General features: G+C 44.3%; 2 protein-coding genes across 2 annotated transcripts in view; one reads left to right on the plus strand and one right to left on the minus strand.

Annotated features, from left to right (window-relative positions):
- CFAP61 (cilia and flagella associated protein 61) overlaps positions 1 to 21,293 on the minus strand; it is a 253,270-nt gene extending 231,977 nt beyond the window's left edge. Inside the window, exons 1-6 of the mRNA XM_060124490.1 lie at positions 21,242 to 21,293; positions 17,486 to 17,636; positions 10,173 to 10,323; positions 7,138 to 7,214; positions 6,275 to 6,342; positions 5,912 to 6,038 (exon numbers count right to left, since the gene is read on the minus strand). Coding sequence (XP_059980473.1) covers positions 5,912 to 6,038; positions 6,275 to 6,342; positions 7,138 to 7,214; positions 10,173 to 10,323; positions 17,486 to 17,628 — 566 coding nt within the window. The 5' untranslated portion in view covers positions 17,629 to 17,636; positions 21,242 to 21,293. The remainder of the gene's footprint in view (positions 1 to 5,911; positions 6,039 to 6,274; positions 6,343 to 7,137; positions 7,215 to 10,172; positions 10,324 to 17,485; positions 17,637 to 21,241) is intronic.
- Positions 21,294 to 21,456: 163 nt separating this feature from the next.
- CRNKL1 (crooked neck pre-mRNA splicing factor 1) overlaps positions 21,457 to 21,968 on the plus strand; it is a 29,103-nt gene continuing 28,591 nt past the window's right edge. The window contains exon 1 of the mRNA XM_060124492.1: positions 21,457 to 21,522. Coding sequence (XP_059980475.1) covers positions 21,472 to 21,522 — 51 coding nt within the window. The 5' untranslated portion in view covers positions 21,457 to 21,471. The remainder of the gene's footprint in view (positions 21,523 to 21,968) is intronic.

Below are 21,968 nucleotides of genomic sequence, written 5' to 3' on the forward strand. Positions count from 1 at the left end.
AAATGTGTTACACTTCCCCTTCTGCAAGCAAAAGCATCAACTCTCATAATGTCAGTTATCTCTGTATTTCACGACTATATACTAAAAAGTTCTCTTTTTCTAAACATCCCTTCCTCATTACAAAGTACCCTCTGTCATCGCTTTGCCACCAGCACTATGTTCCTCTCGTGAATTGCTTCTTGCAGATTTTCTGGACCAGCAGGACATTTCACCCTCAGAGGCTGAATAAGCATGACCTCAGGGAAAGGAATTGTGAGGTTTAGTTCAGGCCAGGACAGCCTGTCCACATGAAGGTTAGCACTCATAACACTCAAGTTTTCAAGGGTAGAAGGAAGAAAGGAAGGAGGGGGTGGGAAGGAGGGAACGGGGAGACCAGCTCATAACCACCAGTTACCACGTGCTTCTAGGAGCCAGCACTGGGCGAGGCACACTCTACACCTGACTTCTCCAGCGCCCTACATCCTTGAAATGACAAGTGGGGATCTGTGAGTAAGTTAGCAAAGATGCCACTTACTTTTCAAAAAGTGAAAGAAATAGGTGATTTTTCCCCCTGTGACTCATTTATCTTGTAACTGGAAGTTTTTACCTCTTAATCTCCCTCACCTATTCCACTCATGCCCCTACGCCAGAAATAGGGGATTTTGAGATAGGCTGCCTCCGCATATGTCAGTTTCAGTATTAGATTTATATATAATTTTCTATTACAATCATGTCTTGCTGAATATCTATGTCGAAAGTATATAAGCTTTAAAATGCCTCAAGAAAATGACAATTCCCATGACCCAAAGTTTGTATACTGCCTACACTTTAAGAAAATTCGGAGCTTCCAGGTTGGTGAACACGTGGAAGTTTGGGGAGACTGGTGAGCCTGGAGGGGGCACAGAGGTTCTGAGCCCCTTCCCCACACCTTGCCCTGTGCACTTCTTCCATCTGACTGTTCCTAAGTTATATCCTTTTATAATAAACTGGTGACCTACTAAGTGAAAAAAAAACAAAAAAGACCTGGAAATGTGTCTACCTCAACTGTAACCATTCCCCTCTACCCTCCCCCAAAGAACTGTCTGCTTTGCATGCACATGTTTAATCATCCATCTGGATAATTTCTAAACTGGAAATTATTTTAAATGCAACTATTTTCTACACTTAAAAAGGAACCTGTAAAATCGCACTGAAACCCACAAGTATTTGGATAAATGCAAATTAAAACAACAAATTACTATTGTATTGGAGACAGTTTTTTTTGTTTGTTTTTTTGCGGTACGCAGGCCTCTCACTGTTATGGCCTCTCCCGTTGTGGAGCACAGGCTACGGATGCGCAGGCTCAGCGGCCGTGGCTCACGGGCCTAGCCGCTCTGCGGCATGTGGGATCTTTCCCAGACCGGGGCACGAACCTGTGTCCCCTGCATCGGCAGGCGGACTCTCAACCACTGCGCCACCAGGGAAGCCCTGGAGACAGTTTTAATAACTGAAACATCCAGCATAAATGAAGGTGCAAGAAAATGAGACTCTATTGGTTAGGATACAAATTGACATGATTATTTTGGTTGAATAATTTGGTAGTATCTATTTTTAAATGTTAGTGTTTAATGCAACCTTACCCAGAAATTCCACTTGTAGGTATCTATACTACAGAGAAAAATAGCATGAATGCTTAAAAATATATGTACAAGGCTGTTTACCACAGCATTTCTTGTTATAGAAAAAAAGAGGACAAATTTCCATAAATAAGGAATACTTAAATGAATTATAGTAGAACCACACGATGAAATACCACACAGCCATGAAAAAGAACAAAATTGATCTGGAAGGTGGATGAGCTGGTACCTTAAGTGGAAAATACAATTAACAGAACACATTATCATGACTATAGACATATATGTGCATATATATATATATATATATAGAGAGAGAGAGAGAGAGAGAGAGAGGGAGAGAGAGAGAGAGGGAGAGAATACACACATATACTTGCATTTGCATGTATGGTTACATACTCACATAGAAGACTGAAACAATGAGTAATTTTTTCTTTAAAATGTTTTCTGATTTGAAAATATAATTCATTTTATTAAATAAGCCCATGTCTCAAATTAATTAGCAAATGGAAGGAAAAAAACGAGAGATTTCTAAATGAAATGAAGACAAAATTACAGCAATTGTGAGACTACTTACAAGATCCTAAGAAATTAATTATCAGAAATTTCTCAAAACATAATTTAAAAAACTGCCAAGTGGCCAGAGGTAGAGCACTGGACTGAATGGCCAAGACTGGTGCAGAGGAGCCAAAGGGATGAGCCTGGGAGAAAGCTGAGGCCCAAATCCTGGAAGGGGCAGAGTTCAGAGCCACAACAACAAGAGGAAAAGAGAAGAAGCAAGTCAAGATGGGTGGGGGCTGGGGGAGGGGTCAGCGTCAGGGCAGGCAGTCACCCTCCCTCTCACCCAAAGTTCACTGGACTTTTCTTTAATAGGTATAGAATTACTCAAGTTATTCTTTTTTTTTAAGTAAATTTAATTAATTATTTATTTATTTATTTTTGGCTGCATTGGGTCTTCCTTGCTGCGCGCAGGCTTTCTCTAGTTGTGGCGAGCAGGGGCTTCTCTTCGTTGTGGTACGTGGGCTTCTCACTGCGGTGGCTTCTCTTGTTGCAGATCATGGGCTCTAGGCGCGCAGGGCTTAGCAGTTGTGGCTCGCAGGCTCTAGAGCGCAGGCTCAGTAGTTGTGGTGCGTGGGCTTGGTTGTTCCATGGCATGTGGGATCTTCCTGGACCAGGGCTCGAACCCGTGTCCCTGCATTGGCAGGCGGATTCTTAACCACTGCACCACCAGGGAAGTCCTATTCTTATTTCTAAAATGAGTTTTGGTAGTTTGTGTTTGAACACAAATTGTTGAATTTATAGAGTTGTTGCAGTCTTCCCTTATCCTTTCAATGTCTATAGGATCTGTAATGATATCACCTCTTTCAATACTGATATCGGTGATATATCTTCTCTTTCTTTTTTTCTCGGTCAGTTTGGCTAGTAGTTCATCAATTTTATTCATCTCATCTGTGTCTTTTAAATTACCAAATCCAACGGTCTCTTCTTTGTATTCAAATTATTTGATTTCCCTACGAATTATTTGATTTGCCACTTTAAGAGTCTTTGACTTCTACAATACCCCTCTTCCGATTTTTCTTTACAATCATTAACGGCTCACTTTCATCTTTCAAAATTGTGCTCTAATCCTCTGCTTTCCACTTTAAAATCTCCCCCTCAACTAGATCATCTCTGTTATTCTCATGATCTCCTCATTCATGAGAAGCCCTGTATTTCCAACTGTCTCCTGTCCATCTAGTGCTATTATTTCCACTTTCAGTTAATGAATCCACCATCCCCCCTAAAGTTGAAACCCCGAGTCACCATTAACTCATTCTCATCCTTCAACTTATCTAACCAATTGGTAATCAAACTGCACCTTCCCTCTCAAACATTTCTTTGCATCTATGCACCTGCCTTGATCCATTCCCCAACCTGGACCTCTTTGATTCGTCACTGCCTGAATTCCAGCCAGCATCATTCTTGGCCAGACTGTTCTGTGCTCCTCCCCTGCAAGCCACTGCCACATGAAAAACAGTTCTTTTTAACATACAGTCCATACCATGCCTTACTTCAGTGCTCCCTGCTGGCTCCAAGTTAAAGCCTGATCATCACACTTTTTCTGCTCTTCCTCACATCTGCCCACCTGCCTGGTAGCAGACATTCCGGGTGCTTTCCTGCCTCCACGCCTTTGCCCATCTGTCCATCTGGCTGAACTCTGACTCACCCTTCCTGACCAGATTCAGAGGCTACCTTCTCTATGAAGCCTCTTTTCTTTTACATTTTTCCCACTGAGGTATAATAATATAGTGTACAGTGCACAGATATTAAGAGTGCAGCTCGATGACCTTTGACAGCCGCGTGCGCCGCGTGCACCCCGATCAATGCACAGAGCACTGTCTCCCCACCGTATCCCTCCCACCATCACTCTTCCCTCCGCCAGAGGCAACCACTGATCTGACCTCTCCTGTTTTGTACATCTTACAAGTGAAATCAACAGTATATGGTCTTTGTTTCTATGTCTGCCTTCTTTCATTCAGCATAAGCTTTCTGAGACTGATCCATGCTATTGTGTGTACATGTAGTTTATTCCATTTCATTGCTGAGTAGTGTCCATTGTACAGAGGTACCACAGTTTGTGAACATTTACACGTTGATGAACATTTAGATTTTGGGGGGCCTGGGGGTTGAAGCTGTCTTCATCCCTCTCTGCCCTTCCCTCCTTCAAGCTACACAGCATCACAGTTTATCATAGATGGGTCTCTCTTCCCCAGATAACTCTAATAATATTAATAATAACATTTAATTTCCTTGGGCACCTACATGTGACTGGCAGCGTGCTAAGTACTTGATTTTTATCAGCTCATCCCATCACTACAACAGTCCCATACAGCAGACAATATGCTCACACCCAGGGACAGAGAGGAAACTGAGGCCTGCGGAGGCCCAGTTCCTTCTTTAAGTTAACCCATCTGGTGAGTAGTAAAACCAAGATCAGGATCAAGATCTACCTCATGTCATTACTGCAAATTCTTAACAATTATGCCATAACACTACATGCCTGGTAAACATTAGGCTCTTGCTTTTTAAAAAATTTAGTTTCTATACTTTCTAAAGAAATGCAGCACTCATCAAATATGGCAATGGTGGGAAGTCCCTGGCGGTCCAGTGGTTAGGACTCCACGCTTCCACTGCCAGGGGCACGGGTTCAATCCCTGGTCGGGGAACTAAGATCCCCGCATGCCACGTGGTGCAGCCCAAAATAAAAACAAACAAACAAAAACAAATATGGCAATGGTTACCTCCAAAAGATACAGCTTACTCTTCACTGATAAAGGAACCAACCACCCTTGTGAAATGATTTTATAGGCCCTCTTATTTCAAAACAGCCGTTCTATTTTGCTCACAGTTTTGTGCATCAGAAACCTGGGAGGACTCAGCTGGGCAGTGCGTGCTTGGGGTCTCTCATGTGGCTACAGTCAGATGTCAGCGGGGATGCAGACACTGGGGGTTCTCCTGGGCTGCACATCCACATGGTGAATGCTGTCAGTGGTAGCCCCTTGGGGCTGTAGGCCCAGCACTGACTTGTGGCCTCTCCGGCACGGTGGTCTCAGACTTCTGCCCCTCGTCTCCTCCACAGCGAGCATCCCAAGAGAACCAGGCAGAAGCCTCCCAACCTCCCACGTCACAGAGCATCCCTTCCGCCATGCTGTGTGGGTCACAGCAGCCATAAAACACCCAGACTCAAAAAGAGCGGACACGGAGCCCACCTCTTGATGAGAAGAGTGGCCAGGCCACATTATAGGAGAGCATGCAGGACGGAAGATGGCCTTCTTTGGAAAACAGAATCTGCCACAGCTATTGCCTTGAGATTGCTGACCTTCAAGGCATGTCATGTGGGCCATGGATGGTAAAGACTTTCAGCTTGGAAAACTCCTCTTTGGGGTCAACAGAATCCTCATTCACTGAATGCTGGAAAATAGGTGGGCTTTACTGGGGAAACTAAATAGGCAGAATCATTTCTATGTTTGTTTTATTTGAAAGTTATTTCACTCAGTGTGGAGCCAAGGATTGTGTGTCTTCAGAAACCCTTAAGTAGGAAATGCACAGCTTTGCTGACCACACGGCACCAAATGGGTCTCATCAGATATTCAGTCCTGCAAGTTATGTCATCAAGGGGAATTGTAAACATCTCCAAATGAAGTAATGCTTCTGGGTATTATAAAGCGATTTCATTCAAGCTATAATCACTTACTGTAAGAAGTGGCAATTTTTAAACTCTTTGTAAGGTAACCGTCAGGGTAAAGCTTAGGTAGCAAAAGACACGGCTCCACACTTACCTGGCTTTGCGGATGTGTAGCTGAGGGTAGTGGCTGTGCCTGTGACATATGTGCACGGCAAAGTCCTCATCATATGTCAGGCTTGGAATGTTCCCCACTTGGTCGAACACAGTTATGAGAGTCGAGCCTAAATCCCAGAGACAAAGAAGTGAGGCCTCGATTTACCAAGGAATGACTTTAGGACTTCAGGGCAAGTGTAGTTTCCATTCTAATGTGTGTTTTAATTGTTACAGTCGAATGGGCACATTATACATTGAGGACCTGGAGACCCGTGGTTCTTATGTCCCATCCCCAAAGCCCCATTTTAAGCACAAATTTCCTACGTTAGCGACTGGGGTCAGGAGGTGGTGGAGGAGGACTTACCGAGGCTCATGTAGGACGGCACGATGAGGAATATGAAGTGCAGGTCTGGCACCGCCTTGAACACGGTCCTGGCGAGGGAATGGGAGGGGACGGGGTGTCAACAATCCCATTAGCCAGCACCTGGCGAGACGAACGCCTTCACTACAAAAATGAGGCGTTCATAGATCCACCTGGGTGCCCTGCTCCCTGCCTGCAAAGGCAAGAACGTCTTCGAGGCAATTCCTTTTTCTTCTCTGCTTTTCCCTGGATTCCAAATGCCCCCTCTTCTATCTGTTCCATGGAGGCAGCGAGAACCGAGGCACCATGTCCACGCGGTGCACCAGGTTTCTGCTGAGATTAACCTTTGCCCTGGCATCTGCATGGTCTGGTGTGACACTGCAAAGTGACTTGAGAGCTGAGGCCACCACCCCCAAGTGTCTATGCAGCCTGTCAGAGACCCGTTGTGGCGGAAGCCCTGCGGGTCAGGTTTCTGCAGGCGGTCCTGTTAATAACATGTCTAAGGATGAGATTGAGGAAAACCATTTTTAGAAACATCCAAGCCTGTGACCTCTTCTCTTCCCCTCCTCCCCCCAAATCCATTTTTTTCAAATGACCGTGTGACCTGTTTGCCTCCAACAGTGGTAGTTAAAGGCGTCCATTCAAAGGAAGGATTGTATTCTTTCAGAAACATCACCACCGTTCAGAGTAAATGCTTGACTAGAGCCAGAAAGTACAAGCAAATTGAACACCTCAAAGAATTTCCTTTAAAAATATTTTTTTGACTATCCAGATAGTTAAAGACATGATAAAGACATGAACGTGTCTCGTCTACGATGCTGCTGCCGCTGCCCCATGTCACTGTCTGCCACGCCGTGGCCGCTCACCGAATAATCTCTTTGCAGCAGCCGACAGAATACTCGTCCACGGCCACAAAGAGGTGCATGAACAACGTGTTCAGAGGCTGCAGAAGAAAAGAGGACACGATTAGAGGCTGAGTCAGAGCAAGGGGAGGGGTGGGAGATAGGGGGAGGGTCTGGGGGCAGCCATGGCACAGAGCTGCCTGGTGTCGATGGAAGATATTTTATGTCTAAAATAAGGAGACACCCAGGCAGGGTTCGAGCCACTTTCTGTCCTCCTAGCTTGGAATTATTCAAGGAAAGGGGGGGTCGTAAATGAGTCCAGCGTGTCGGGCCCTTCCTCCCGCCTCACTACGGCCGCGGCCGCGGGCAGGGGGGCGCCTGCGGGGGACTGAAGTCGATTCTGAACTCAGTGGTCTTGTCCCCAGGGCGCCTCAGCCCAAGTGAAAGACAATCCTCCTCCCCCGGGGCTCTGGAGTCAGCAGCTGCTGCTCTATTCAAGTGACACCAGGGAAAGCGCCTCTCATGAATTTGGAGGATGGAAGGCAGATGCCCCACTAGGAATCCAACGGCTTGTTTTGTTCAACATTCCCAGAGTCAGAAGCAAATACTATGCTCGGGACCCAGAAAACCTGGGAGCGGAAAACAAAGTAGCAAGATTCTACTATGGCTTTCGGGTCACGTCTTTAGGGGTTTTAAAGAATGCTGCCCCGTAACTTTTTTTTTTTAATTTTATCGAAGTATAGTTGATTTACGACACTGTATTATTCTTCCGTACAGCAATGTGACTCAGTTGTACTGAAGACTTTCTAAGTGGCTGGTCATGAGGAGTTGCTCTACACATCCCCACATCCCTCTGTTCAGCTCAGTACCCCTGTGTTTATGGACAGATCCTCAAATTCTAGAGACAATGCAAATGGGAGGGGGCTGAGTGGTGAGGTGAGGGCAGTGCTTGCACCTCGATCTGGACAACAGGAGCACTTCTGTGTCTCTTGTTTCCTGAGCAATTTCATAGATGGCCTTGGGTGACCACCTGCACATCCGTGTGCCTCGGTCTCCCCTCCTGTTGGGTGGCACGTGCCCTAAGAACACTCAGAAGGTGTTTATCAGACGTAAAATGGCGAGAGAAGAATCATGAGTTTAGTTCATGAGCTTGAAAACTCCCCAGAGGCAAGCAACACGAACTCCAGAGTCCAGATAACAACAGCGACAGTGAGAGTTCAATGTCGCAATGTGAGCACTTCCCATGCGTGGACTCACCTAACCCCATGGCATCTGCTTTACATTCTGGTCAGGACTCGCCTTGCTAGCGCATGGTTTATGACTTGGCTGATTTATCCCCCAAATTCTCTCTTCCATCAAAAATATTACAGTTCAATATTTATTCCTTAGCTTTAAGATAAAAATCATTATTTTAGTTGCAGATACCCCCGGGGTAGGTAAGCCATTAAGTCATAAGCCTCTATACCCATGCTGTCCAACAGGAAAATAATTCAAGCCACAAATGCTGGGAACATATGTAATTTTCAAGTTTCTAGTAGATATATTTTTAAAAGGAAGTAAACAGGTGAAATAAATGTTAATATATTTTATTTAACCTAATATATTCACATTATTATCCTTTTAAGAAGTAGTAAATATAAAAATTCTCAACAAGGTATTTTATACTCTTTTTTTTCCTACTGAGTGTTTGATGGCCAGTGCATATTTTATACTCAGAGCTCATCTCAGTTCAAACTAGCCACATTTCAAGTGCCCAAATAGCTACATATGGCTGATGTACCCTCCAGGACCGGCCCAGCTCTACACTATTGAAGGAAGTAGTTTAAAAAGAAACAATTTTAAAAGAACAAGAAAAGGAACAAAAGGGGAAAGAATTTAGGAAGAATGATGTTAATTTATAATTCTCAAAAAGATAAAATCATGACCCTAATGCAAATACAAAATGCACGTATCAGAGATTGATTCAACCCATCAATCCATGAGGCGACCAGTGAGATGATACAAAATGATTCATTGCACTTGAGACGCTGGCTTCAGGCAGTTTTAATGAGGAAATGTTAGAAGATTGCCCAGCTAGATACAAAAGAGTTCAGGTCCCACTGGGCCAGAAACTGTAAGCTTTGAGGTTATCTCTTCCACCACACTGAAGTTATTTACATCTCAAATGAACAAAAATCTACCAGTTCATCACTGTTCCTGCGGAACTGTAAAATAGCTCAGTCAATAGAAAATCAATCAAAAGTACAAGCACAATGGAAAGAATCTTGTTGGCCTATTTCCAAGCTTGAGATAATTTTTCTGACAGTGGTGACTGCAAGCGCAGGGGACCAGGGGGAGGCAGCCTCTAGCTGAACAGATGCTGGGTAACTAAGTGCTGGGCTGTGCGTGTTTGCGTGTGTGCGCGCGCACGAGTCCACTCGTTCACACCGTTGCCATTCCCCAGGGCTCCGGGACGCACTCTTGAACTCCACCGACAGGGCAAGCGTGCTGCCCGCAGTTGCAGCCTCAGCCTCTGGCTCTCTGCAGCAACTGGCCCGGATGCTGGCCTGGCTCTGGCAGCTGAGGGACAGCTCAGGCTACCAAAGCCCAACTCCCCGAGACCCGATGACCTGGCTTCTGTGGGTCGACAGGGTGTCCTGTGTCCGCAGCTGGGAGACATCAAATAAGCCAGAGCCCATGAGGGCACTTTGAAAATTACAGAGCATGACTTGAATCTGAGGCCCTGTTGTCATTATTTCAGGGGCAGATGTGTAAATGGCAGGTCCCTCCCAGCAGGTCAAAGACTTGGGAGCACAGCATGGAGGCCTGGGAAGCGCAGTCCTGATGCTCCACTAATTCCTTGCCGTGCCCCACCCCCAGTCCTCCTCTGAGGCTTCCTGCTCTCAGACTCCCCTTCCCTCTCCACCAGATAAGTTCATTTCTGTCTGTCATGATGTCACACACTTTCTGTTGTGACTTTTGAACTGCTCAGTCTAAAAACTGAGAAAACCTATATGCAAACATAGGACTTCCCTTCCAAATTCAAGCTGTTCTCATAAGCAACGTGCATGGTTACTCACTGTGCATGGGATTTCACTGTCCAGCTCCCGGAACACGGACACCCAGTCGTCCTGTGGGGCGACATTCCAGTTGGGATAGTCTACGAAGGTGGCCTGGGCCATGATCTCCTCCTGGTCATTGTGGAGGGTGATGGCAAGGTTTGCCTTCTCCCTGCGGAAACGATTCCAATTGCACACATGAGGAAGGTACCAGAAGTGAGATGAAGAGCTGTCGTTTTCTCCCACCTTTGGCTACTGGATCTTGGCAACCACTGCACGAGATACGTTAGCCTATGGAAGAGGTGGGAGCGATGTGGCAGCAAGTATGGAAGTGCATCTTTCAGGACATCTGGTGCTACCAACCCCATCTTTACAGAAAATTACACTTCATTAGAAAGGTGTCACGTCTATGATATAACGTGTCCAATACCCCTCCCTTGGAGACAGGCTGGGGAAACCGTTGACCGTAGTCTTCCCCATCCTCTCCATGTTGCCAGCTCCACTGTGTTGCCCTAAACACATACATTTAGGATGGCCAACTGGCCCACGTACGTGTCCCTCACACACATGCACTTCCAGTACTTAATTATTTTCTTTAAGCCAGTTCACTTTTGGCTGAAATAAGTCTATTCCAATAAAAAAATTTTACATCGCTATCATAAATGGAAAACCATTATACCTTCCTATAAACAGAAGGTAACTATAAAAATGAAGAGATGACACTTAAAACAAAAATTGCTCTGGGGCTTCCCTGGTGGCGCAGTGGTTGAGAGTCCGCCTGCCGATGCAGGGGACACAGGTTCATGCCCCGGTCCAGGAAGATCCCACATGCTGCGGAGCGGCTGGGCTCATGAGCCATGGCCGCTGAGCCTGCGCGTCCGGAGCCTGTGCTCCGCAACGGGAGAGGCCACAACAGTGAGAGGCCCGCGTACCACTAAAAAAAAAAAAAAAAAAAAAAAAAATTTCTTGCATGGTTTGAGTCAAATCACTTGGGGCCCACCAGAGCTGTGGGCACCTTTGGGAAACACTGTGCTCAGGACACCAATCTCAGCACTTCCAGCCACCATCCCCTCTCACAGGAAGTCACAGTCCTCAGCCACCGGGGACTCCACCAGGGGTGCCCCTGGCCCAGGCACTGCAGCTGGCTGCCCTCTGGTACCGAGAACAGGGGATCCACACAGGGCGCTCATTAGCGGGAGGAGGTAGCCCCCCAGCTCCTCCCGTCTGATTCACTGAAGCCCCTACCCCTCATTCCACTCCCGCAGGGCTCCCTCCAGCTCCTGGTCCTCTGGGGTCCCCTGCTCCGGGCTCCCAGAGCCACGACCTATGGCTTCACACTGACAGTCCTCGCTCTAACCCAGATGAGAAAAGGCCCAGGGCACGGGACCACGGAGCATCAGCAATGATAGTGATAGAGGTGGTGGAGGAGGAAGTGGGCAAGAGCTGGGACCAGGCAGCTGCCATCCCCTCAGGGAAGCAAGGGAAATGTGTTCCTGGAATCCCAATTTGAACTTGAAATGCATTTATCCATGGGAACCTAGGGTGGCGGTTGTGTTCTGTAGTACAATTAGCATGGTACTATATGGCACAGACATTAGAGATTAAATAGGCTTTTGTGGGCAGCCAGCCACCAATAACATTGTTTCAATGGGAAAATGCACTGCAATTTCCAGAGAGCCTGACTACAAAAAGTAACTTTGGCAGCATATCCTTTTGTATGTACAATTTCACTTCTTATTACCTCTCAGCCAGTAGGTCCTCTACAGGACAGATAAAAATCATCGTGGGAGCAAAAGAGGGAGAGGAGGGAAAAAGGTAGAGGGAGAAGGTGTGTTTCTTTAAAGCTGGTTTAAAATTATTCTTTGTAATAAGCCAAATCCAAACCAAAGGAGCCCTTAAAAATATATAGACACAAGCACGAGCACAGGTATGTATTTCACAGAAAATATATTAAAGCCCGAAGATATTATCCAGCAATAGAAACTAGAGTTCTTTTCATTAGAGCAGTGCTTCATTTATTCAATTGGTTTAAGGAGTTTTCCAAGTTCAGCCAACACTCGTTTTACTTAACCGTACTTGGTGGAAATCTTGGTGAAACAGTGTCTCCATTTTCTGCCTCATTAAGCAGCGTGAGTGAAACAGGGCTCAGAGTCCCTTTACGTGCCCCTCCTCATGCTCTGAACCGTGGAGCTTCCGCCCCCCCGACTGCACTGTGCCATCTGCACACCAAGTGGCCACTCTTGTGGCCCTTTCCCCACTCACCCGCTCTGCCCAATCCGCTCATGTCCTCCCCTAAAACTGAGCAGGGTTTTTAGGTGAGACCACTGTTACTCATTCCTGTATCTCTGTGACTGAGCCAGCAGTCAATAAAAGGAAACTGAATAAACGAGAAAAGAAACCGCCAGTTTTAGAAATGCCCGTAAGATGGGTCTGGAAGCTTGAGGCTGGCCGGTGAGGGGATGGGAGTTAGTTACCTAATGTGAAAACGAAAGGCTACAAGGGCTGGGTAGCAAGGGAGCTGTTTGGGGAGCTCCAGGACACTAATGAAAATGTAAATTTACTTTTACTTCTGAAAATAGGCTGGCTTCTAAGGCAGGTCTCAACGTTATAAGGGCCCCATTTTCACATTAAAAAAACTTTCACTACTCCCCTCCCACATGATGTAAGTTACGCTTTTTGTAACTGCCAATTCAGAAAATACATAAACACATCAGACACATGGATTCCAGGAACCCTTACAGCCACTCCAAGGCCCAGCAGGGGTAGGGTGCTCAGGGACCAGGGACCAGGGACCAGGGACCGGCACAGCACATGTCCAACACATTCTATTGGATGAGTCACAGCTCCAGGCTAATTTCAGAGGCAGAGACTACAGTGCAGGGAGGAACACAGAAGCCCAGAGAATAGGGGAGGCATGGGAGCCTCCAATGTCATCAACGCCCACACCTGCTTTAGCTGCAACACTAGAGTTAACTTGATTTCACGTATTGTATGTATTTACATTTACATACGTATAATTATATATCTAACATATATTTTTATTTTCATTCAACTCATGTATTCTAATTTTTCTTTTTTGACCCATGATTATTTATTATTGCATTTAAAATTTTTCAAATATATGGGCGTTCCTTAATTATCTTTTTGTTATTGATCTCTAACTCCATTGCATTGTTGTCAAAGAACGCTCTTTGTGGTACTAACCACTGCTGGGGTTGCTTCATGGCCTAAGAGGAAGTTAGTTTTTATACATGTTTCCATGTCTACTTGACAAGATTATGTACGTTCTAACACTGGCTACAGTGTTCTACATATATCCGTTAGATCAAGTTCTTTAATTGGGTTCTTGTTGAAATCTTTCCTGTTGTAACTGATTTTCAGTTTGCTTGACCTTTCATTTATTTTATATTTATTTATTTATTTATTTTGCGATACGTGGGCCTCTCACTGTTGTGGCCTCTCCCGTTGTGGAGCGCAGGCTCTGGACGCGCAGGCTCAGCAGCCGTGGCTCGCGGGCCCAGCCGCTCTGCGGCCTGTGGGATCCTCCCGGACCGGGGCACGAACCCGTGTCCCCTGCATCGGCATGCGGACTCTCAACCACTGCGCCACCAGGGAAGCCCGACCTTTCAATTATTAACAGAGGTATATTAAATCTCCCATTATGATGGTGGGTATGTCTATTTCATCCTTTGGTTCTATTGATTTTTTGCTTTATATATTTTATGACTGTCATTAGGAGCATGCAAGTTTAAATTGTCACACCTCCCTCAAGCACAAAATCTTTTATCATTATATTGCTATAATGACCCTCTTTATCTGCAATGATCCTTTCTGCCAAAAGTATATTTTGTCTGCTATTTATAGAGCAACAGTAGCCTTTTTTTGGATGAGATTTTGGCTGGCATCTTTTTTTCCCCAAATACTTTGACTTTAAATCCTTCTGTGACTTTATATATTAGGTGTGTCTCTTATATGTAAAATATGACTGCTGTTTGTTTTGTTCTGTTTTTAGCCAATCTGCCCATCTTTCTCTTTAAACTGAAAAATTTTGTTCAAATACATTTATTTTGATTACTGATATAACTGAACTGTTTTCTATCTTCCTATTACATGATTTTAATATGTTCTATGTTTTGTTTCTTTTTTCTTCCTTTCTTGCCTTCTTTGAGATTCAGTTTGTTATAAATTTCTTGTTCCATTTTCCCTCTATAGATCAGAAGCTATAATCTCTACACCTATCTTTAAATGATTATTCTAGCCACGTTAACATATATTTCTAACAAGGTCTTTACCCTCTGCTCCAGTTATCAACTGACATGTACCAAACCACCCCTAAGCTTAGTGGCTTAAAACAATTCATTATTATCCCTCATGGTTCTGTGGGCTGGCTGGGCTTGACTGAGAAGTTTTTGGTTGGGATCTCTCAGGTGATGGCAGTCAAGTGGTGCTGGTGGCTGGAGTCACCTGACTATCCAATGTCTACAACAGCTCCACTCATACTGTTAGCAGTTGATGCTGGTTGTTGGCTGGGAGCTCGGCCGAGGATGCCAAGTGAAGCACCTGCGTGTGGCCACATGACTTGAGCGTTTAACAGTATGGCATCTGGGTTCCAAGAGGGAGCATTCCAGAGCCCAGTGGAAGCTGCAGACTTCTTATGATCTAGACTTGAAGTCATAAAACATCACTTTTACTGACTTCTATTGGTTACACAGGGCCAACCCTGATTCAGGACAAGAAGGGACTACAAAAGGACTGAATGCAGGACATGTGGCTCATGGGAGGGAGGGGGAGCACCTCTGAATACTAGCTACCAACCCTCCCCCTGAACAATACCTTAAGAGTACTTTCAATCTAATCATATGACTCCCAATTTATCTGCTATTTTTGTCCTGTATTTTAGCTAACTTATTATTCATATCTTATAACTTACCATTTACATTTAATACCTATATTAAATTAGTCATTATTAATGTTATTATTTCATACAAGCTAGATTTTTCTCATATTTGTACATATTTTTGTTTACATTCCTTCTTTTATCTTGGGTTTTCCAGCTGGGATATTCTTCCGTCTGCCTAGAGTATATTCTGAGGAATTTCCTTAATTCAGAGTTCACTGGTAAACTAGCTTTTGTTTGTCTAAAAAATGCATTCATTTTCCCCTAGGTATTGAAAAATTGTTTCTCTAGGTATACAATTCTAGTTTGATGTTATTTTCTCTCCAATATTAAAGACAGTCCACTATCTTCTGGGTACCATTGTTGCTAGTGAGAAATCATCATTGGTCTAATTTTCAGTTGTTTGCAGGTAATTTGTCTTTTCTTTATAGTTATTTTTCAGATCTTCTCTTTAGCTTTGGTGTTTTGCTGTTTCATTATGATGTGGTTAGTTGTAGAATTCTCTGTGTATTTTTCCTATTTGGGATCCATTGAGTTTTCTAGAAGAATTGGTGCTTCTCAACAATTCTGGGCCATTATCTCTTCAAATATTGACTCTTGCACTTCCTATTATCTCCCTTTAGAAGTCTGATTAGACCTATTTGTTAAATATTCCATTCTTATTTTTTGTCTCTGTCTCTTTGTGCTGAATTCTAGGTGATTTATTGGTATTGATGCCCCAGTTCACTACTTCTGTCTTTAGCTGTGTCTATTACAATGTTTAATTCATCCATAGAGCTTTTAATATTAACTCTATTTTTTTCTAGATGGTCTATTAGACTTTTTTTAATTCTCATTTTTCATTTTTATGGTCTTTTAAAACATATCTTCTCACTTTAGACAAAGTAAGCATAGTTATTTTATATTCTTTGACTTAATATCTGAAGTCTTTGAGAGTCTGATTCTGCTGTATAGTTTTTTGTTGTTGGTTCTCACTAATGGTGAATGTCTCCTTGTATATTTTTGATTTTTGACTGTGAGCTCATGTTCCTTGGATTTTTATCTGTGAGTATTATTTGAAGTCTGAGCTGAAGCTCCACCCCTTCAGACCTGAGCTGTACTTATTTCAGTGGGTCTCCTGGACACACTACTAACGTGCAACCACTTTTAATCAAATTCTCCACTTCCTCTACTTTATTCAGTCTATGGGTAAACTAGTTTAGGTGGTCTAAAAATGCATTCATTACTTGGGAAGTTTTGAAGCTTTTGGGGACCATGCAGATAATTAACACAGACTTTGAATCAACACGTGCTTATGAATTCTTGGGGAAGGATTTATCCCCCTTCATTCATGCTGAGGTTGAAACAGGCTAGTTTCCTTACTTTTATGCAGTGGGTTTGTCTCCTTCATCCTTAAAAAGAACTGCACAGTTTTATACAAAGAAATCTAATACTTCCCTCCTTAAGTGGATGGAGTATTTATCTTCTGTTCTTTGTGAACCTGTCAAAACAAAACTGTGAGGTTTCTAGAATGCAGCAAAAATCCTCAAGGAGAAAGTGGTGTGGGTTCCTGCTATTGTCCTGAAGTTTCTGATTTCATTTTGACAATGTTCTCTGCACAGTCCGTACGTGTGTGTGTGTGTGTGTGTGTGTATGTATCAACATGTTTCCATCCAGAGGACATCATTAAGGTGTTTAATTCACCATAATGTCAAAAAAAATGAAATCATTTCATTGTTATACATATTTTTAAAGCATTTTTATACACATATTGTTCTCCAACAAAACTGTGCCAAATTTACGTTACATTCATCAGTGTGGTGATCAGAAATTGCAAATTTTAATGTCTTAGGCTGGCCTAGTTTAAACATTTCAATTGTATTTAACCTGAAGCTTTATGAAATCCAAAACACTGTGCTCTCTCTTATCATTTTCAATAAAAATAATGAGGAACAGCATATAGGATATTCATATTCTGGTGTCCAAAAAAAACAAAACAAAACAGGGAGAAAAAAGATTTTAAAAAAAAACCTACGCATATTTTGAAGATTAGAAGAACATTTCAACAGGAGTGGCTAAGAGCACATCCAGGCTTTGTCACTTACTAACTGCTGGACCTTGGGCGAGCCTCCACTCTCTCATCTGTAAAATGGGCATGACAGTGGCTACCTCAGAGTTAAACAAGACAATGTTGGCAAAGCACAGAGTCTGAAAGAAAATAAATTCTCAAAACGGGTAGCTAAGTGACTCTACTAGTGGGTGGGGCAGTTGAGATTTGAACCCTAGTTTGCCTGAATCCAGAAGTCATGAGAAGTCTTTTCAATTTACATGTTGTTACAGGACTTAGCGATGGTTGTTCCCAGAGATCTCCCACTCAATAGGGCAGATTTTCCTGCTGCCCTTTCCTCACCAAGCCCCACAAGGACAAAGGAGTGGAGCCCCTTTGCTATGTACTTACAGAAGAGAGATGATATTAAGACTCCCAAACAGCTTCTGGGTAAATTTTCTAATGAGGTTTTTGATGCAATAAATATCCTGTGACTCTGTTCTTCGGCAGTGAACCACCTCCACCTTTCCTCTTGGAGAAGTGAGTACTGACATTTTTGATCCTGTCCCCGAAAGAGAGAAAAACAGCCCACAGTTAGCCTGAGATGACAAGCCAGTCTGGCTTCAGTACTTACGAAACAGGACATTCCTCCAATTTCCATGTGGTCAGAGTGAGCGTGGCTGGTGGGACGCATCTCCCCTGGGGGTAGGCTGTGACGACTGTCCCCAAAAACCAGTTGACACGTGTCTCTCCAGGAGAATGATGTTTCTGAGGACTGGCCTGTCTAGAAATGTCTGCAACTGTATTCTTTGTTTCCCACAAAGCTGCTTTAAAATATTCAAACAATAGGACTGAAGAACATTGAAAGGAATTATTTACTGATTCAGGGTCTTCATATTTAATCAGCTGCCATGGCACGTGGTCAGGAGTTACAGGGGAAAAACAGTTGCCGCCCATGGTCCATACAGAGCTCCCCAAACTGGAGCCCTAAGGGGCAGCAGTCCTGAGAGGTATTTTGAAGGGAAAAGAGTCCTGTGGTCAAATAAGTGTAAGAGGCACTGCTTGCAAAGGCCTTCTGCAGGGGCCGCTATGCCCATGAAAGTCTCTGGGAAGCTCCAGGATACAGTACCTGCTTTCTTTGTAGAACTCAGCCTTTCCCACAGCCAATCTGAGGAGAATCTCTAATGACAGTAATGGTGGAGAGTCTCATGTTCAGAGAGACACGGTGGGGATGCTGCTGACAGAACAGCAGGCAGCAAATGAGCTCAATCTCTCTCTCTCGATGTCTCGAGGCCTCAATGTGTGTGTCTCTCCCTCCCTCTCTGTTTCCTTTCCTCCCTTCCTACCTCCATCTCTCCCTCCCTTCCTTTCTGTTTCCTCTCTTCTTTTTGCCTAAGGAAAAACATCTTATTTTCTTAGCCATTGGGAAGTTCACTTCCGCCATTGCACTGACTCTAAGAGCAGTGTGGGAACTTCCCTGGTGGCACACTGGTTAAGAATCCACCTGCCAATGCAGGGGACACAGGTTCGAGCCCTGGTCCGGGAAGAACCCACATTCCGTGGAGCAACTAAGCCAGTGCGCCACAACTACTGAGCCTGCACTCTAGAGCCCGCGAGCCAAAACTACTGAGCCCGTGTGCCACAACTACTGAGCCCACGTGCCACAACTACTGAGCCCACGTGCCTAGAGCCCGTGCTCTGCAACAAGAGAAGCCACTGCAATAAGAAGCCCACACACTGCAACAAAGAGTAGCCCTCGCTCACCGCAACTAGAGAAAGCCCGCGCGCAGCAACGACGACCCAACACAGTCAAAAATAAATAAATAAATAAATATTAAAAAAATAAAAAGAGCAGCGTGGAGCGTTCCCAGTGCCCTGGAAGGCTGCCCCATCCCAAGGTAAGCACCATTCTGACTTCTATCACACAGATGCCCTTGGCCACTTTTTGAACACCCTATAAATGGAATTATACATTGTGTATGGTTTTCTTTCAGAACACAGTATTATATCATTTGGCCTTTTGATGTTGTTTAGATATATTCTTGCACAAATTTCATGATGACTGTATTCCAATAAAATTTTACTTTATGGACACTGAAATTTGACTTTTATAATAGTGAGTGTATCCTGAAATATTCTTTTGGTTTTTTTTCAATTGTTTAAAAATGTTTAAAAAAAATTCTTAGCTCATGGGCCACACAAAAAATAGATAATGTGCTGAATTTGGCCTATGGGCTATCATTTCCCGACCACCAGAACAGTATTTTAAAAATACAGAGGTAAAAATAATCATTAACCTAGAATTCTATACCTACCTGAATGATCATTCAAAAATGAAAGTGAAATAAGACAATTACTACAAAGACTGAGAGAAACTACCATTCAAAGAACCCAGTTGAAAGGACGAGTAAAAGATGTATATCAGGAAGAAGAAAATTAAACTCAGAAAGGAGCGGAATACAGATGAAACGCTGGGGAGAGACTAGTAAACATGCATGTGTATCTAAATAAGCACTGATGGCCAGAAAAAAAAAAAGTAATAATGATGATAAATTTTGCTTTAAAAACAATAGCTGAATTGAATTACCAGACAATTAAAAATTTGTGAGATGGAAGGAAGGCAATCAGAAATAAAACATTCTAAGGTGTTTGAATCTTTTAGAGGCAGCTACAGATGATTAAACTTTGTCAAATCAATTGCGTTGAGTTACAAATTTAAGGGAACTCAAGGGAAATACCTTTTTATTTTAATAGCTATTTATTTATTTACTTCTCTTTATCGCAGTTATATAAAATCTCATTCAATTTATCCAAGATTTGAAAAATGAGATAACTTTAAAATGTTTAAATAATAATACGGTGGTACAGAGCTATGGCAAATGTTTTTATATCAGTTACGAATGACTTCCGTTTGAGAAATCAGCATAAAAATTTTTTTGAAAGCACTATTATTTTGAAAGCAGAGGTAGATGTGATAGTTCTATGTACATAAATATATAAATAAGTGACTTGTAACTGTCAAAAATTACCAATGAGCCATCAAGCCATGAAAAGACATGGAGGAATCTTAAATGCATATTACTAAGTGAAAGAAGCCAATCTGAAAAGGTTACACACTATATAATTCTAATGATATGACATTCTGAAAAAGACTCATTGAAGACAAAAAGTCAGTGGTTGCAGAAGCAAAAGGGGAGGGAGGGATGAATAGGTGGAGCACAAGGATTTTTAGGGCAGTGAAGCTATTCTTTATCATTCTATTATGATGGATACATGGCAATGTATTATTTGTCAAATCCCATACACTGTTCAACACCACGAGTGAACCCTCTGTTAACTATGAACACTGGGTGATGATGATGTGTGATGTGTCAATGTGGGTCCAAGGAATGTGACAAATGTACTACTATTGATAGTGGGGGGGGTTGGAAGGGTCGGGAGAAATAGGAATTTTCTGTACCTTTCATTCAATTTTTCTGTGAATCTAAAACTGCTCTATAAAAATAAAGTCTATTATTTAAAAATTCTCTTAGCCATTTGCGTGCACATAATTTTTTCTGTTTCTGAAGACAGGTCAAGAACTATACCAGTTAACATTTACTGGGCACTTTACATAGATTTTCTCTTTAAACCTGGTGAAATAGATATTATTTTTGTCGTATAGTTAAGGACACTGGGGCTAAGAGAATTGACGAAATTAAGACAGTCACAGAAACTTTAAATATCTGCTTATCTGATCACAAGGTTGGCTTATTTACTAGTACTCTGATGACTTATTTTCACTTTTTTCTATTATCTGGCCTTAAAATACCTTCAGCTGCTTTTAGTTACAAGCCTTAGAGTTAATTATTGGGTCACACCTGTCCAGAAACCAAGTGGGAGTAGACCTCAGGGACTACAAAGCCTAGAATGCACCGCGGCGCCGGGTTGCCGAGCCGCCAAGCCGCCGAGGAGCGCAGCAGCTCGCGCTCTGGCCTGCCTCTCTTCCCCCGCCCTCGAGCGTCCGGACCGGAGCCTGGTTCCTGTCCCTTTGCCCGGTGCCGCGGCTCCACAGAGCCACCCGTCCTCGCACGGTCATCCCAGTCCCTGAGGCGACCTGGGAATGCGCCCCGGACGCCCCGGAACCTACCCGCCTCCCTGCCGGGCAGCCAGCACTCCCCACCTCACCTGCAACTCCAGACGCCGTACTCCAACCGCTGCTCCGAGTAGGACGCGCAGCCCGGTTACTACAGAAACGACGTTGCCTCCGTCACGGCGCGAGAGGGAGGTCAAAGGTCACTCCAGGCATTTCCGCTTCCCGTTCCGGGATCCAGCTTGTTGGAAAGCTTTGCGGTGCGGGCGAGTACCCTGGGCCCATTTCTGGGGTCTAGGGGTCGCCTGAGTCTGCTGTTGCAGCCATGGCGGCCTCCACCGCGGCCGGGAAGCAGAGGATCCCCAAAGTGGCCAAGGTAGGCGGCGGCGCGGGGCTTCGTGGAAGGAGGCCTAGGAGAGGGTTTGGTCCCGCCTGAGTGGTTCCCGGGGCGGGAGGCGTGTGGTCCCGGGAGCCGGCCCACCCCGTGCGGGACCGCGGGGGAGCGGGAGGGAAGGGCCAGCCGGTGGGGGGCGGGGGGCGGGGAGACACACCAGTGTCCGCGGGGCCGTAGTGTGGGGAGGTGTTTTGCGAGGGAAGGAGTGGGGTCCTTCGATACAGACCAGCTGAGCCGGGTAAGCGCTAGGCGCTGGGGGGCTCCAACGAGGGCGGGCGACGAGCAGCCCTCCAGTAAGATACCTTAAGTGTAAAATTGCAACCTTGCAAAGGCTACTGAAGCCGAGTGGAATATGCCGTGGCATCTGGGCTTGTGTGAGGGGTTTCCAGCGTAAACTTTGCTGAGGAAGAGATAGTTAAGCTGACCCT

This window comes from Lagenorhynchus albirostris, chromosome 15 (assembly GCF_949774975.1).
Source record: "Lagenorhynchus albirostris chromosome 15, mLagAlb1.1, whole genome shotgun sequence".
Classification (NCBI taxonomy): Eukaryota; Metazoa; Chordata; class Mammalia; order Artiodactyla; family Delphinidae; genus Lagenorhynchus; species Lagenorhynchus albirostris.